The sequence below is a fragment of the Cupressus sempervirens genome, chromosome 9, assembly GCF_028749045.1.
Source record: "Cupressus sempervirens isolate cs-2001-9-10 chromosome 9, ASM2874904v1, whole genome shotgun sequence".
NCBI classification, from domain to species: domain Eukaryota; kingdom Viridiplantae; phylum Streptophyta; class Pinopsida; order Cupressales; family Cupressaceae; genus Cupressus; species Cupressus sempervirens.
Window position 1 is genome coordinate 577,045,047 of NC_143126.1, and position 16,675 is coordinate 577,061,721.

At 37.1% G+C, this 16,675-nt stretch overlaps 1 protein-coding gene across 1 annotated transcript in view; it reads right to left on the bottom strand.

The window, feature by feature from the left end:
* ETFALPHA (electron transfer flavoprotein alpha) overlaps positions 1–16,675 on the bottom strand; it is a 196,103-nt gene that overhangs the window by 111,245 nt on the left and 68,183 nt on the right. Inside the window, exon 4 of the mRNA XM_089801189.1 lies at positions 13,636–13,793. Within this exon, the coding sequence (XP_089657315.1) occupies positions 13,636–13,793 (158 nt within the window). The remainder of the gene's footprint in view (positions 1–13,635; positions 13,794–16,675) is intronic.

The following is a 16,675-nucleotide window of genomic DNA, read 5'->3' on the forward strand; positions in this document are numbered from 1 at the left end:
CCAGAAACCCGTCCCGCCGTCCCCCACCGTCCCCGTACCGGAAACTTAGGGGAACATAGATAATATATTGATAGATATGTTATATTTAATTTGTTTAATTAATGATGAATTTATAAATTATCAAAGAGACATGTCTCTTCATGAGACATGTCCCTTCTATAAATATTTATATAGCATTCAAATCTACAATTGGAACAACATTTGCTGAAAACGATCCTTGTTACTCAACATGGTATCAGAGCAAGGTTGCAAAACGTAAGAAAGGAAATGCTTCCTTCAAAGTAAATTAACATTGGAAAACATTCAAATCAGCAGGCAAAATTGATAGTGAGAGATAATCATCAAATTCTTGCCTTATGCAGACAATCTAAACCAGATAGAAAATACTCTGTTGTTGCGGTGGTACAATTGTGCACACTCGAGTATGCTCCTTGGGATTTCGATGAAATGTCTGAGTTTTTTATCTCAGAAATTCTTTCTTTAATAACATATGGAATTCAAATCTACCTACGCAACTGAAGAAAATCAGTGTATTAGAAGCATAAGTAAGTTTCTGAAGTCAATAGAACAGCTGGAAAATCTCGACTCAATCATAATTGATGGGTGGATAAACACCAGCTTAAAGTCTCTTCAGAAGAATTATGTCACCTTAAAAGCATTCACAAACTAAAACTTGACACCAAGGTGATTATCAATATTGACAAATAAAACGAGAAAAATAAGGAGCTATAATAAAAGTATTTAATAAAGCATTATTGGAGCATGTTCATAACTAGAGACTTCTACATTTTGCAATTCAGAATTCTCTATATACCATGATGTAATCTGAAGCTTGTTATTAATCTCCCGCCACAAACATCAAATAAGGGAAGTGATATACATTGACTCAAAAAGAAATACTTGCTGAAATATATTCCACCTTATCCATTAGATACATAAATGATATCTTCGTTGGAAGATTCTTATTGTAAAGATTATTCAGAGTGTAGGTAAATGACTAGGCATGGAGGTTTGAAATGGATGAAGGCACAAATACGAAGAATGTCCTTATTGTTTTGTACTTTGATGTACCAATCTGCAAGATAATAGAGAGTGGATCACTATTGCTACATGGGTCTAAATCAACGTGTGAAGGATAATTAATTAAAAAGGGCAACCCCACTGGATAGACCCATCGATACTTCATAACTGAAAGCGATACCATTTCATATTACCATCAAGGTTCGCTAGTAGATTATAAGCCATGACATTTAAATGACCATCCTACCTGGACACCCCACATGTAATGTATAAAACAAACTGACTAACGCATTAGTTATTCAGTGGAAGGGCAATTGTCAAAAGTGGTATTCAAAACCATCTTAACATTGAGGCAGGATATCAAACAAACTTTGCAATTCATAATTCGAATTAATAAACGGGAGAATTAGATAGAAAACAACAAATGGGAATACCCCCCAGAGATCCTACATCACCACAAGATAGATGGGATAAATGTTATTTAAAAGAGGAACTCAAAACCACGATGAAATCATGGATGGAAGAAAACCAGTGTTACACCGGTGTGGGGGGAGATCGGGACGAGTTTTCGTTGCGGGAAAAAAAAGGACCTCAATTTGGGGACGGCGGGGTGCAGCAGCAGGGTACGGAGGGGGGAGGTGGAGGGGAGGTTGCACAGTATACATATATGACTGAAAATGCTAATTATGAAATGATGCTTCAATATAACATACGAAATATAGTTGAATATAGAAAATTGAAATGCGATTCACGAACCATAAGTTCAAACTTGAAACTTGAAACTTCATAACCATTACCAATGACCACTGAACTTAGTAAAATTATAAATACTAAAACTTTTAAACATAATAATGATAATGATAATAAAAAATATAAACCATACATAGTACGATGTACCATGTAAGTCAACCATTGACTATGAAATCATCAAATGACAAAGATGAAAGATTCAAAATTCATTCTTCAAATATGAATAAAAAACACTCTCATGCTTAAAAAACAATAAAGAACAAAAGCAAAAAAGTTTTGCTTTTAATTTTTATGCAACACGCTAGCTGCACCCCTACACCTACATCCCTGTGTCCCACCCGGGTGTTCCGACTAGTGCAGTTGTGGTGTGGCAACGTTTTGGCCACGGTGGGGGTACTCTGGTGCACGAAGTACCCGCACTAGGGACATACACGCACCCTATGTGTGGAGTTTTTGACCCAGGTGCACGCACTCGGGTTACACTGAAGAAAACAAACAAAAACATTACAAACTATTCTCCATACCCACCTCACGGTCGATGCCATCATGGAAAGACCAACACAATTTAAGGAAAGGGTACAGGTAGCATGACCCCACCACATATTGGGATTTAGTATGGTAAAATAAAATAAATTTGCATCAAAAACTTCTAGAGGGAAGGATGAATACATCTAAACAAATACTCTGCTGGAATTAATCATTTGTTACAATGGCTCTTTTACCAATTCATTGAGTTGGTTTCCATCAAGCAAAAATAGATTGCAAACACTTAAATTTACATCAAATTAACATTAGTGATATAAAATAGCAAAGACTTATAAGGCTGGGAGTTGAAAGAATGTAATGTTCCCGTTATAAAATAAATAATAAATCAAACTTTTGTCACGGGCCAATTGATTTAATGTATCTCAGACCCATTTTTATTTTTTGTTTCCTTAGTTTGTGTCGCCATCGGCTATCTTTGTACACCCTCGGAAATTTTTCCGACAGGTATTTAAGCACGGCTTGTAGGTAGTCTGTAGGCATGCAATTTGGATTATTTCTTTGTACTGTGAACTCCTGTTTAGGGTTCTCTGTTTGTTCGCCATTTCAGAAGTGAAAGACCTTCCCAATTTGGCTTATTCTGGTTTCAATGGGATTCAACCCTCACCCTATTCTACCTGTGTATTACTCGGCTCAGATTTGGCAAATTGGAGTTCCATCATTATTTGCAAATACTTATATCTATATCAATTTGTGAATGTTCTTCCATACTTGTACTGGCGTTATTTGGTATCACTAGTGAATACAATCATAAGTGAAGTAACTTGAAACATCTTCCGTACACCACAAAGTTACCCATCTGTACGACTATTATGTGTTGCATTCTCCCTTACCGTACAGCCATTGCCTGGCACTATCGTTTGTACGGCTTTCACACCCCCGTACGAACCCATCACCTTGCAATCCTCTGCAGCAACATCCATGTAAGGCCTCTATACACTTACCGTATGACATCCATAGTTTCTCTGTCGTACGGCTACTCTACTCACCGTATGGCCACCCTCTGCTCACCATATGGGAAACTTGATACCACCATACGGCCACCCCCCCATCTATCGTACGGAAGCCTCCTTACCACCATATTGTCATTCCACTCTAACCATACGGACCAATTCCTTGCCACCGTACGGGCATTGCCAGTTATCTCTCAAGCCACACCAATCTCTCAAGTCTCTCAGGATAACATACTCTTAGCCTCTCAGTCTCTCAAATCAATTGCCTTCAGGCCAAGTTTGCCTTTGGAACATTACAAAGAACCTAAGGATTACGGATGAAGTGTAAACCTAAGATCTATTTGAACTGCAGTCCATTTCGCACATATATATATATATATATATATATATATATATATATATATATATATATATATATATATATATATATATATATATATATATATATATATATATTTGAAGTATTAGATTCTCAAAGCATAGACCGTTTGGAGATCAACCTTGATTATTTGACATTCACTGCTCATATTCGAAGTGCAAAATGCTATTCATATATGCATTCGAAGTGTTGTTCATTTGAAGAAGTAATCAAGCATTATATCAAGATGATTTATATTGTGAAATCAAATATACATCTTGTCTGATTTCAAAGTGCAAAAGTGTCATTGGAGTTGGAAAATCCATTGTAGGCATCATTAGTCTTGATAGTGACTAGAAATTATAAACAATGGAATAATTGGGAATTTACATTGTGGAAGGGTATAATAACAAATGTTCCATTCTCACTTGTCTTTGGACCCTCATGTGCAAACAAGTATTCTTATTTGTATATTTATCTACTCATTGTAGTCTCTCTTAATTGTAATTCTATACCTACAATAAGAGCTATTTTCCTTGATCTTTTTCGTCTTGCAGGAAAAGGTTGGTACTTTACACATGCTACCAAATATTGTGCAGACTTAATGTTATAAAAGTAGCTCGAAAGAAGCTGTGATCTACAATTCATTACTCATCTAATATTCTTGATGATTGAGATTACGAGTATTCTTCCATTAAGAGGGAGTCTAACACTTCTACAAAGGCAACGTAGGAGTTCAAAAGATTGATATTCAGATGGAGTCTAAAAATACATGTGTGACTGCATGATTTTTGATGGGCTTACTCTAGTATACATCATGAGGAAGTAACAATTTGTCACCAAAAAGTTGAAACATTGATATCAAATTGAGAGGGAGTCCAACAAGCATCCTTGGGCAAAGAGAACCTCTAAGGGAGTGACTACAGGTCCTTGACTTCCCATGATCATTGTTCAGAGGGAGAATTTTGGGGTGTAAACCCTTGTGAATGTTATCTTCTCTATAAGGGAGAAGTTCTAAGTGAAATTCCTTGTAATGTATTCTTCTCTGTGAGAAAGAAGTTGAGGTGAAAGCCCTTGTTCCACCCTCTGACTTGATTCATGGTGGCTACTATTTTGCATATGTCGATTATGTCATGACAGGTAATGATCTTGATCTTAACAATAGCTTGACATGTTATCATGATTGACTACATTAAGTTGATGTCCTGAAGTATCAAATATGATGATAACGAATGTATTATGACCTACTACATTAAGTTGTGCCGGAAGTCAAGATACTTGTCATGATAGTGATTATGACACCCTGATTACTTGTTATGTGATAGACTACATTAAGCTGTTGTCCCAGTACTCATATCCTACTAGGCTATAACTTATTCTCTTGGTAAGCATCACGGATTTGATGCTAGTGCACATACCACAACAATATGAGATTGATAAATATCTTATGGTTGATATTCGTTGTTAAATCATACTTCAGATAATATTGAAAGATAACATCTATTTTGATGAATATATGATGATATCCTTAAAGATGTCATTCAAGAACATCACATTGAGAAGATATCTCTATATGCTTGAGAGCATAATATGTTCTATAGCAATCCTCCCTAGCTAAGAGGGAGTGTTAAGGTTGTAGCTTCTGTCGGATTGAATTAACCTAGAGATAATCCCTCTATGGTCATTGGTTAATCATAAATAAGACAAACACTAGTATATACCTACTTATATATATATAGTTTAATTAATGATTAATTTATAAATTATCAAAGAGGCATGTCTCTTCTACGAAGATTTATATAACATTCAAATCTGCAATTGGAAAAACACCAAAAAAAATAGCAATGTTATTACATTTGCAGAAAACGATCATTGTTACTCAATACAAGGTACTTTTAATTTTTTATTTGTATCTCTTCTCTCACTTGCATAATAAGTATACTTATATTGTTTATTTAATTTGTTTTAGGTCTTCTTATTGGCAAATAGCCATAAATAATGTTAATGTTTGTGGTCTGAGGTTCAAAACCCCTAATGATGAGGAGCTAAAAGGTCCTATTTTGACCCATCGTATTGCTGATGTAAACGTTGAAATTGAGGAGCAGCATAAAGTACGGGTCGTGAAGGGTTGCACCATCATGACCAATGGTTGAACTAATAGAAGAAATAGAATACTACTAAATTTTCTTGTCTCCTCATCAGGTAATTCGATATTGTTTTTAGAAAGTTAGAATTTAGTAAGTTAGTAGCAAATTGATTGATGATTGTGATTGTACTAAATTTCTTTATTTTTTCTCAGGTTCTATAATGTTTTTGAAATCAATTGATGCCTTGCGGAAGACCAAAAACGTTGAGTATCTTTGTGAGGTAATGGAGGAATTGTTGAAATAAGTGGGTGAGGAGAATGTGGTGCAAATTGTGACAAATAATGCATCAAATTATGTTGTTTCTGGTAAACTTCTTATGGAGAGGCACCTCCACTTGTTTTGTACCCCTTGTGTTGTCCATTGCATTGAACTCATGTTAGAGGATCTAGGTAAAATTCCTTGGATTAAAAAATGTGTAGTGCAAGCAAGGAATATTTGCAAGTTCGTATATAATCATGCTTGGATTCTCAACCTTATGAGGCAACACACAAAGAGAAAAGAGTTGTCTCATCCAGTGTTCACTAGATTTGCAACAAATTTTCTCACATTGAAATCTTTTCTTGACGCAAAGGCTTGCTTGAAAGGTATGTTTGTATGTGAGGTGTGGACAAATTCATCATATGTAAAGCTCAATGCAGCAGTTGAGGTGGTTGATCGGATTTTGATGAGAGTGGCTTTTGGAAACTTGCAAAGGAGATTGTGGAAATAATTTTCCTTTTTGTGCTCATTTTTATTTCATTTCACTATTTTTGTTAAAGTTTTAAACACTTGTTCATGTTCATTGACATTCACATTGTTCATTTTTAAATGGAAAACTTAAAAGCTTGATGTTTTTCTTTTCACAATGATTGCAGTTCATGGAGCATCTTATTGTTATCCTATGGATTGTTGATGGAGAGAAGCCCTCAATGGGTTACATTTATAAGGGCATGGATAGTGAAAGAGAGGCCATTTGAGCTTCTTAAGTAGAGAATCATGAAAATATATGGTCCCATATGGGATGCCATTGATAAGCAATGGCACAATCTACTGCATAGGCCTATAAATCCAAGATACCAATTCAGCCCAAATTGTAAGGCTAATGAAGAGGTGTTGAGTGGTCTCTATGATATTATCATACAAAGAATGTCACTTAATGAAAATGTTGGAACAGTTATAGTCCATAAGATAGAGATGTAAAACAAAGCAAACCTATTTGCACGAGACTTATGCAAGAAAAACTAGGCAGAACTAATGCCTGGTAAAAATCTATGATTCCAAATTCTAATTTCTATTTTATTACCACTTTAGAATCTAGAATCTAGATTGATAAAGTCAAATTTATAGAACTGATTTAAAACTTGTTTCAAATGTATGGTGGGAGAAGTTTGGCAACAAGGTGTCAAATCTAAGGAGGATTGCAGTTCGTATTTTGAGCCAGCCATCTAGTGCTATAGGACGCGAATGCAATTGGAGTATGTTTGATCATATACACTCGAAGAGGTGCAACAGGTTGGGAGAAAAGTTGAATGATCTTGTTTTTGTTCACTACAACTTTTTCTTCCATCACAAACAGATTTTGGGCACTCACACATCTCCCATTGTATTAGAAAAGCTTCATATGCAAGCAGGATGGAACACAGAGGTTGGTGATCCTATCTTTAGTGATGAAGACTTGGAGTGAGTTGATTAGGTGGATCAAGAGGCAAAGGCAGCGGAGGAGGCTAGAGCATGAGGAGACCTAGTGCAGAACCCTGAGGCTGAGAGTGAACGATCCGACTCTAATGATGAGGATTATGAGGATGAGTATAAGGATAAGGAGGATGATCATGATGAGCATGTCACTGAGATTCAACCTCAGACACAAGGAGAGAGGATAGCTCTAGAGTCTTCCATAACCTATCTTAGGCATACTCATAGGAAGACATAGGCTACTATGAGCCTTTCTTTTGACATATGTTTTGAACTTTTAATTCCATGGATTGCATATTCCATTAATATTGTAGACATTTGACAGTTACAGTATATTTCATATTTCTATTATGTTATTCAATATTACTTTAAGTAATTTATTTCAAAAAAAATCATTTATGCTTACGTGATCTATGGAAAGTTGTATATGCGTGCAAAGTAGCTTCTATTTATCTCAATTATTGTGTATTTAATGTTAATTGGCTAAATGATGCATTAAAAAAACTTTAAATCCTTAAAAATCTTTGAATTTCATGGGTTTTTTAATTTGTCGAGTCTGAGTTTGAGCCAATTTTGGGCCTAACCGAGTTTGAGGCTAGTAACACTAGCACGAAGTCTCGCTTTAATGTTTTTTCAACCCTTTAACATGCGTCACAATTGATGATCCACTCCCTTGCATTGTTGTATAATGTAGGCCACGCAAACCTACAAGAAGCACCTTCCTCGCCCTAGTGTTGGGTTTCATGTGCCCACTAGTCAGACCTTAATGTGCCTCTAGAAGGACACTCTTGACTTCTTTCTCCATGAGTTACCCTTAAACTACCTAGTCTGGTCCCATCTTATACAACAATCCATTGATTAACTAGAATGACCTATACTCCTCATGACCAACTTCTCTCTCCAAGCAACATATCCCTCAGGAACTAGGATGTTAATGAGTACTCGCCAATACTTGTGTACCATGCTAGCAAGACTGCGATATGGAACAAATGCGCATTTGGAGATCATCATCCTCTCCCTCTAGCAGTTCTCCAAGACTTGATGTGGGAGAGCTAGTTGGCAATTACATGGCTCTTTCCTGGTCGTACAATGATGGTGAACATAAGCTTATGCAAAAGTAGCAAACCATCTTCTTACTCTCCCTTGTATTACAGGTTTATTGACGAGACACATTAAAGCCTGATAATCCACATTAAAAGTGAATGGCATTGCCAACCGGTAGAGAAAAATTTGTAAACGGTGTACAGAATTCCAAGAGACCCTCTCTCTGTCATGTTGTAATTTTTCTTAGCCTTAGACGACAACCTACTAGTGAAGTAAGCAGGGCATTCCAGGTCATGATCTCCCACCTGCATCAGTGTGTCTCCAATTGCAAAGTTGGACGCATCCACATGCACATGGAACTCCTTGTCCCAATTTGGGTATGCCAATATTGGCGCACCAAGCAACCTTGTCTTCAGGTCCTATAATGCTTCCTCCTATGTCACCTCCTAGGTGTACGACTCTCCCTTCCATGCAACTTTGTCTAGTGAGTATGATACTTGAGCAAAGATTTTGATAAACCTCCAGTTGTACCCTATATGTCCCAAGAAAGATCTGACCCCTGTAATGTATGTACATGCTTTCATTTCTACAATCATCCATACCTTGTTCGGGATTGTCTTCAAACTTGCCTTGCATACGATTTGCCCCAACGACTTGCCTTGTGGTACCATAAACCTACATTTCTTCGGGTTCAATATCACTCTTGCTCTCTTGCATCTCTCCATGCACTCCATGAGAGCCACCAAGTGTGTCCTACACACTGAAGATTGACCAATCATCCAAAAAGACTGAGAAATTGCCAATAGACATTTTATCAAATATGTGCAATATGATCTTTTGAAACGTTGTTAGTACATTACCGAGTCCAAAGGGCACCTATTATATGTGTACACATCCTCCACCGCGAACGTAGTCTTGAACATATCCTACTTAGGTATAGATATCTAATTGTATCCTAAGAATCGATCCATGAAGGAATACATTTCATAGCCTACCACTTCTTTAAAAAGCTATCAGTGAAGGGAATCAAAAAATGGTCATTCACTGCGATTGCATTAAGGCATCAAAAGTCTACATAGATTTCAATTTGGTTCACCTCCTTCAATGATTTAACTATGGGAGACCCATTCACTTGTCTTCACTTTGAAAATAATACCCATGTCCAAAATTCATTCGATCTTTATTCACTCGTGCAACATTTCTTATTCATCTTGTACAGTCTCTTTCAACTTGTACGACGCTAGGTACCAATGGAATGTGATACACGTACAACTTTGGAGTCACTTTAAATCTTTATACGTCCAAGAAAATACATCTTTATACTCCATTAAGATCTTAAGTGTTGCCACTTTTACAACTAGGTTCTACTCATAGCCCATTAGGATGTTCCTTGGATTAGCCTCATCACTGAGGTAGATTAATTTCAATAAAGGTTCCTCACATTGAATGGGCTTCATCATGTCAAACTGATATGCCGGTGCCTCATTCACTTGGGCCTCGCCTTCGGTGTACTCTCTGTATGCTCAAGGGAACAAATCCTTCTCCAACCCTTCATCTACCTTGAGCATGTTGCAATGGAACAACTCCTAATCTTCCATTTTCCAATGCAAGAGGTCATTCATTGAGTCTAGGTCATCCTGAACAGCCTTTCAATTCCAAGATACCTTCCTTACGAGGTTCCATCTGTTGCTTTCCTTCATCTCTTCTCTATGTACCTCCTTCAAACTCTAACTCTAACGAGGATGCCAAGCCCTCATCACCATGTGTGTCTTGAGGTCAATGGTGAACTTTCTCCCACTTTCTCCATGGAATCAGCATTTCATTTCCAATTATGGTTCATCTTGGTTGCCACCAACCACCCTCTTTCGGGGAATATGCCATAGTGCTTCTTATTAAGTGGAATAGCTAAAAAGTCCAGCACAAACGGCTGAGTGTCGATCATTACTCTCTACGTCGTTAGTTTCCCAATCGACTTAATGTCATATTGGTCTCCACCCACCAAGCAAAAGATTGGTAGCCACAGTGTAAGTTTCCCCAACTTCTTCCACATCTCCTCAAGAAGCACATTAACACTAGACCCCCCATCCATGATGGTATCTGTCAAAATGGTGCCAAGAATACACTTTCGGATGTCTCCCAATGTTGATGCCCAACATCGGGTCTGTATAAGGGCCAATGAACCCATTTGTACGCCATGCACAATGTATCGTGTAGTTTGGAACCCGTACAGTGTTTAAAAGGGTTGTGCATAGTTGCAGCACTGTCTCGAAAAGGTATTTGAGTTTGATTAGAACCTATATCCACATCATTTGCCACAAAATGTTCTGCTCAGCCTCCATCTCTAGTGAGGTGCTTTCCATTCTGTGTGTCTCACTCTTCTCAACCATCATCTCTTTTTCTATAACGGCCTTAGCATCCCATGCTCTTTGCTTCTTTGTACAAATATTAAGGCGCATGACCTTTGGCTATGCACAAGTGATCATCAATACCTTCTCTTTTGCTCACCTTTTCAATATTCAACAAGTTGACACTAGAATTTGGATAACTTGCATCCTCATGGTCTCCTAGTCTGCACCATCTGCGCATTACTGAGGCATTTCTTCCCTCAGGCAATCATGAGCAAAATGTCCCACTAGCTACATGTGTGGTAGTGGATCATTGGCCTTCCCTTTGCATCATATTGGATGTAGCTCCAACTATTGTTGTTATTGTTATTATTATTGTTTTTGTTCCTTCCTCCACGCTTGTTGTTTTGGTAACTACCAGACAACAGCGTGGTGTTAGTTCCCTGAAGGTTGGTCATCGTTGTGGATGTGGAGGGCTCTTGGGTGAACACTTTCTTGTCTTCATATTATATGGGCATTCCTTAGTGGAGTGACCCATAATCTGGTAAATGTCAAAAAAAGGTCTTCTGGCAGGCGCCCTTGGTGTGGCCCTCTTCCTTACACTTCATACACCACAAATTTTCATCCTCATTCCTACACCCATTGGCCTTTATGGGCTTGAATTCCCGCATAATTCCTAGCATGTCCTTTTGGAGGGCTTGTACTTTACTACTTGATTCCTCGCTGCTGCTCTGTGTAGAGGAATTGTCATCCTCGACTAATGACCTGTGTTTCTTCTTTTTAGCCATCGTGCTCTCATTTTCCAGGTCTATTTCTCTATCATATGCATCTACGTACGATAGTGGGGGCACAATTTTCATTTTCTATGAGGGTCTCAACCCTTCAATGAGCCACCACTTCTTCAGGCCATCCATTGGTTGGTTGCCCATCTTGCCCAACAACTCCTTCAACCTCTAATTGTACGCTCTAATGGTCTCATCCTTGGCATGTTTGGTACTATAAAATTCTACCACAATTTTATTATCATCTTGTAGCAGTGAAAAGTCTATCTAAAACTCTTTTAAATTTGTCCACAAGGTGACTTTAGTTTTATCCACGTTTGAGTACCAGTCTATCGCCACTTCCATCAATGTGGTTCAGAATTGCTTGGCCCACTCATCTTGGTTTGTCAACCCATTAGCAGATCAAAAGGTTTCACAAGTTCTACAATGGTGTATTGAGTCTTCCTTCCTATTGCCTGTGGATTTTGGCAATTTCTGTTTTTGAGACATGACAATTTTTATTACCACCAGTTTAGTGTGGGTTCTAGAAATAGATATGTTAGAGCCAAATACATCGCTTTGGTTGTAATGCCCTTGTGTTCCTCTGACACTCGTAGATACACTGGTATCCCTTGCACCACCGTCATCAGCCTCTTTTTGTCCCCCTCGAACCCTTCATGCCTCCTCCCTTGGTGTGACAGTGAGGTTTCCCAACCAGCTTCTAGTGTCTTCTAAAATCTGTCATGATTTATATCTTTGTCTTTTACTTCAGCCTCTTCCATATGGTACCGTGTTGTACCATACTTTGCGTCTCCAATTTGACCAATTCTTGTGGCACCCACTTGGTTTCCTTCAAGTAACCTTTCATGCGACCTTCCCCCAACAAGTCTCCTTAGTCGTCTTCGATGCTCTACTTGTTCCTTGAGTCTTTGGGCCCTCTGAATAGCCTCAAACTCATCTATATATTTTTTCTGATTTTTGTCTAGTTCAACAAATTTGGCATTACTCCCTCCTCTTTGAAGGGTTTCCTTGTCATCTTCTACTCTTGTTCCTTTCCTTTGTTTCCCTTTGCCTATTCTTCTCAAACCTTAAGAGGATTTGGTGTCATATATTCTCTCGGTTGACTTCCTCATGTGCGTTTTGCAGCACCTAGAATGTATGTGCCAACAATCGTTGAAGCCTGCTTGTCAACCAATCCACAATAGGGCTTACTCCAAGGGAGTGCCACACTACACTTTTGGGAACTTGTTCCTCCATAGCTTCTCTCCGCACGAGTTTCTCTCGACACTTGCAGTAATGAGATGAAGCCAGACGCCAATGCTCTTTATCCCTCAAACAACTCCTGAAATGTATCGTCTATGTTGTGGGTACTTCCTCCATTGAGGGTTGTCCCATTATGCGTCCTGCACCAGCTACCACTCCATCACTCCCAGATTCTTTAAAGGCAACAATGCCAAATGTTTACTGATTTGAGTAACAGGTTTTAACACATACAAAACAGATAGTAAATAAAGTAATATGATGCAACACAATACAGTATCAGAGAACTCACCAACTTCTTTATTAATCTCAGGAAATGCTTACATTCATATGTTTAGACTCACAACGACAGCATTCCTTCATTCACAATGATGATCAGATACAAGTACATAAGAATATAAAATGTTGAAGAGTTGCAACGAAATGTCGTGACCAATGAACTACCCAACTGCCTACCCCTTCAAACACACTAATCATTCATTAATAACTATTTGTACCAACAACAACACGAGTCTGATGTTTCAACAGAGATTACAAAATGATAAGGATTGACAAACAAAAGCAGGTGGTTCTCCACCTCAATTGGCTCCATGAAATCTCTTGCTCTACATATGAAATAAATAAATAACTAAAATAAACATTTTTTTTTAAAACAATAATTTTGCATTACAGCTGCTTCCTTTTCTGAAACTCAACCCTACCATAAATAACAAGTGCTACAAGCATGTCTTATAGAGAAAACAATTTTCTTTCGATTGGCATGAGCATGAAAAAACAACAAACCTGCATCTAGGTTTGAGACATCAATATTTGAAACTGGAACTTTATCAAAATTTGATTTGGCTGATAAAAAAGGGAATGAAGTTGGCCTAATTGTCATCATGCAAGGGCCAGGTCCAACATAACGAATGGTAGAAAGAGCATTTCCAGCATAAATTGGCCTGAAAAATTGAAGCAGAAGGTTGAAATCGAAAAAAAGAAAAAAGAAAAGAACCACAGTAACAAATGATTCAATCAAAAACTTAAGATGTGTGCATAATCTATTTAGATGTGAACTCATAAGAAATAATGTTGTTATGAAAAAATTGATATATTGTAGATAATGATTTTATATGGCTACAAGAACATCATTATATAGTAAACCTGCCATAAACATTTCCTATACATAGTGTAACAAGAAACAGAGATATACCAATTAGACATTACTGAATAAGAATATCACTTAGTATACTAATGTTTGATTCAGAGTCCAATATATTTGTCCGAAAGAGAACTCCATTGCTTCTCTGGATTTTTATTCCATTATGGTCAACAAGCTCCAGACTGACTGATCAAACTATCTGAGCTTCTAGTGTACTAATATTCCTAGAGAGATATAGATAAAAGAAACTTGATCTATAAGAACTATGGAATCATAAAAGCCTTGAAAAAAATGTTGAGAATAATCCTTATCATCAACTCCAAGAACTTCTAGAATCATAATGTCATTAATAGAAAAGCCTGCGATTCTCACCCCAATGGATGGACAAACTGTAAGAAACTATGACAATGGATTAATATGAAATGAGCCAAGGACTGATTTGATAATTATTATTCGTATTTAAAAAAGCCAAAAGAGGAAGTGCTGTGTATTAAATGTTGGAAAAATACAGACAGATGATTAAACAAACATATTACAACTGATATGGATGAAAAATATACCAATTTGTGGTTCAATGCATCATGCAAGGTTTTGATTGATAGTGAATACTATAAATAGGAAAGAATTATGGCATTTGGAAGTCATGATACTCGTACCTATGGTACAGCTGTAGTGACTTCTTTGAAATTATTCCCTTAAAGGAAGCCTTGCATATGCCAAACCTTTCATGATGACCTGTTTGGGACCTAAAATTTTCCTTTACCCTCCCATTTCAAGCAACCAAAGAGAATCTAGCTACACCCTGTATATTTATCCAATGCAAAAGATAATATGTCCGATGCACATGTAATGTTATTTAGATGATCCCTATTGATTAAGTGCATAATACAAGACTCGTGTTATAATGTATGCCAACTGACCAACTTATAACAGAAAACTGACCCATTGAAACAAGAAAAAGCCCTTTAAGTCATTATGTTTGCCTCTAATCATAGACCAAAATGAAATGAAATAAGTTTTTAGTAAAATCTCCAAGTAATAAACAAACACTTAAGAGGGATTGTGGTGCAGGGGCACCATGTCCACCATCAATTTTCATATTTTTAAGACAATATTTATTTAGTTTCAAAAGTTCATGAAACCATGTCAAACAATGATAGAATTATTAAATTGTCATTATAATGTATTCAACTAAGAGGTTTATGAAATTTGTAATGAAAAGGCCGAATAGGAATAGGAAGGATCAAGGTTGGTTTTGTAACTACCCAAGAATTGTCTATTTATAGACAAGATTATGTAATCAAAAGGGGGAGTCGATGGTGAGTGAGTTAAGAGAGAGATTGTGAAAGGAAATCGGGCTCTCTGGTTTCTAACCAGAGAGCCATCGATATCATCATTGATAATGAAATGTATTTTAATTCATTGGGTCTATTGCATTTCATATTTCACGATGTTAATCTCTTCCTATCTCCTGTTATTCAGTTTCAAAGATCTAACTGAATGCCTGGATGAAAAGCAATTTTTGAGCATCCATTAGTAATGGAATTTTATATGTTCTTGTTTCGGTTCTTTGATGAGGAATTTAATGGTTGAGAAATCAGGTTTTGGAAGCATCGGCAGTCACTAAAGAGATACACACTGGTTATTGCATTGGGTGTTTTCATGTCTCCGCATCAGATTGTAAATTTGTAATTGATTACATAAAAATTAAAAAGAGCGGTCAACAAAATTGCATTAGTGAATTCAACCTCTTAAGAAGGTCAAACAGCTTTTTGAATCAAAGTGCTCAATGGAGCTACAGAAAATAAAGAAATGGTAGTTACACTAAGCAATAGTTGCTCACAGGCGTCCAAAGCCCAAAAAAAACTAGTTAAACTAATATAAAAACTAGTCAGCCGTGTATTGTCCCCTATTTTTAGCAGTTGGCAGGTAACCAGTGATGTCAGTCCATCATTGTGATCCTTGTGGTCTGGCAAGATGTTTAGAGGGTTCATGGTGATTGCTTACTATTTTTAGTAAGTCAATGATGGCAGTTTCCATTTCTGGCAGGCACCGAGGTGCTATATTCAGTTGGTGATGGTATTGGCACTTTCAATGGTATCGACTTACTATTTTTAGTAAGTCAGTGATGGCAATTTCCATTTCTGGCAGGCACCCAGGTGCCATATTCAGTTGGTGATGGTATTGGCACTTTCAATGGTGTATATTGAGTTTAAGTTTTATAAATTGTTTTTGGGTGCCTAGTGGGGGTATTAATCATTTATTCACATAGAATATAATCCTAAGTCTTAAAAACAACGAAAAGCGTGTTGAAGAAGCCTTTTAAGTGAAAAGTGTCTTCATGAAGCTTTTAGCTTGGAAGTTTTTATAAATAATTCAAAGTTATTAGATGAAGGCTTCTAATTGAAAAGTGTATTGATGAAGGCTCTTTAGTAAAATGTGTGCGAGAGAAGCTACTTGCTTTTGGTGTCTTGAAGAAGACATCTTTAATTACTATAAAAGCAATGCCTTGTGAGAAAGCAATTCATTCATGATGCTTATGTTCAATGAAATTGGGTGATGAGGGTTTGAGAATATTTCTTCAAGCTGACATGATATCTATCTTGAAATCATTGCACTTTGAGCCAATGATTTATATTGGTGAATTGTGTATTGTTTTCTCTGAATCAGTGATCTGCAAAT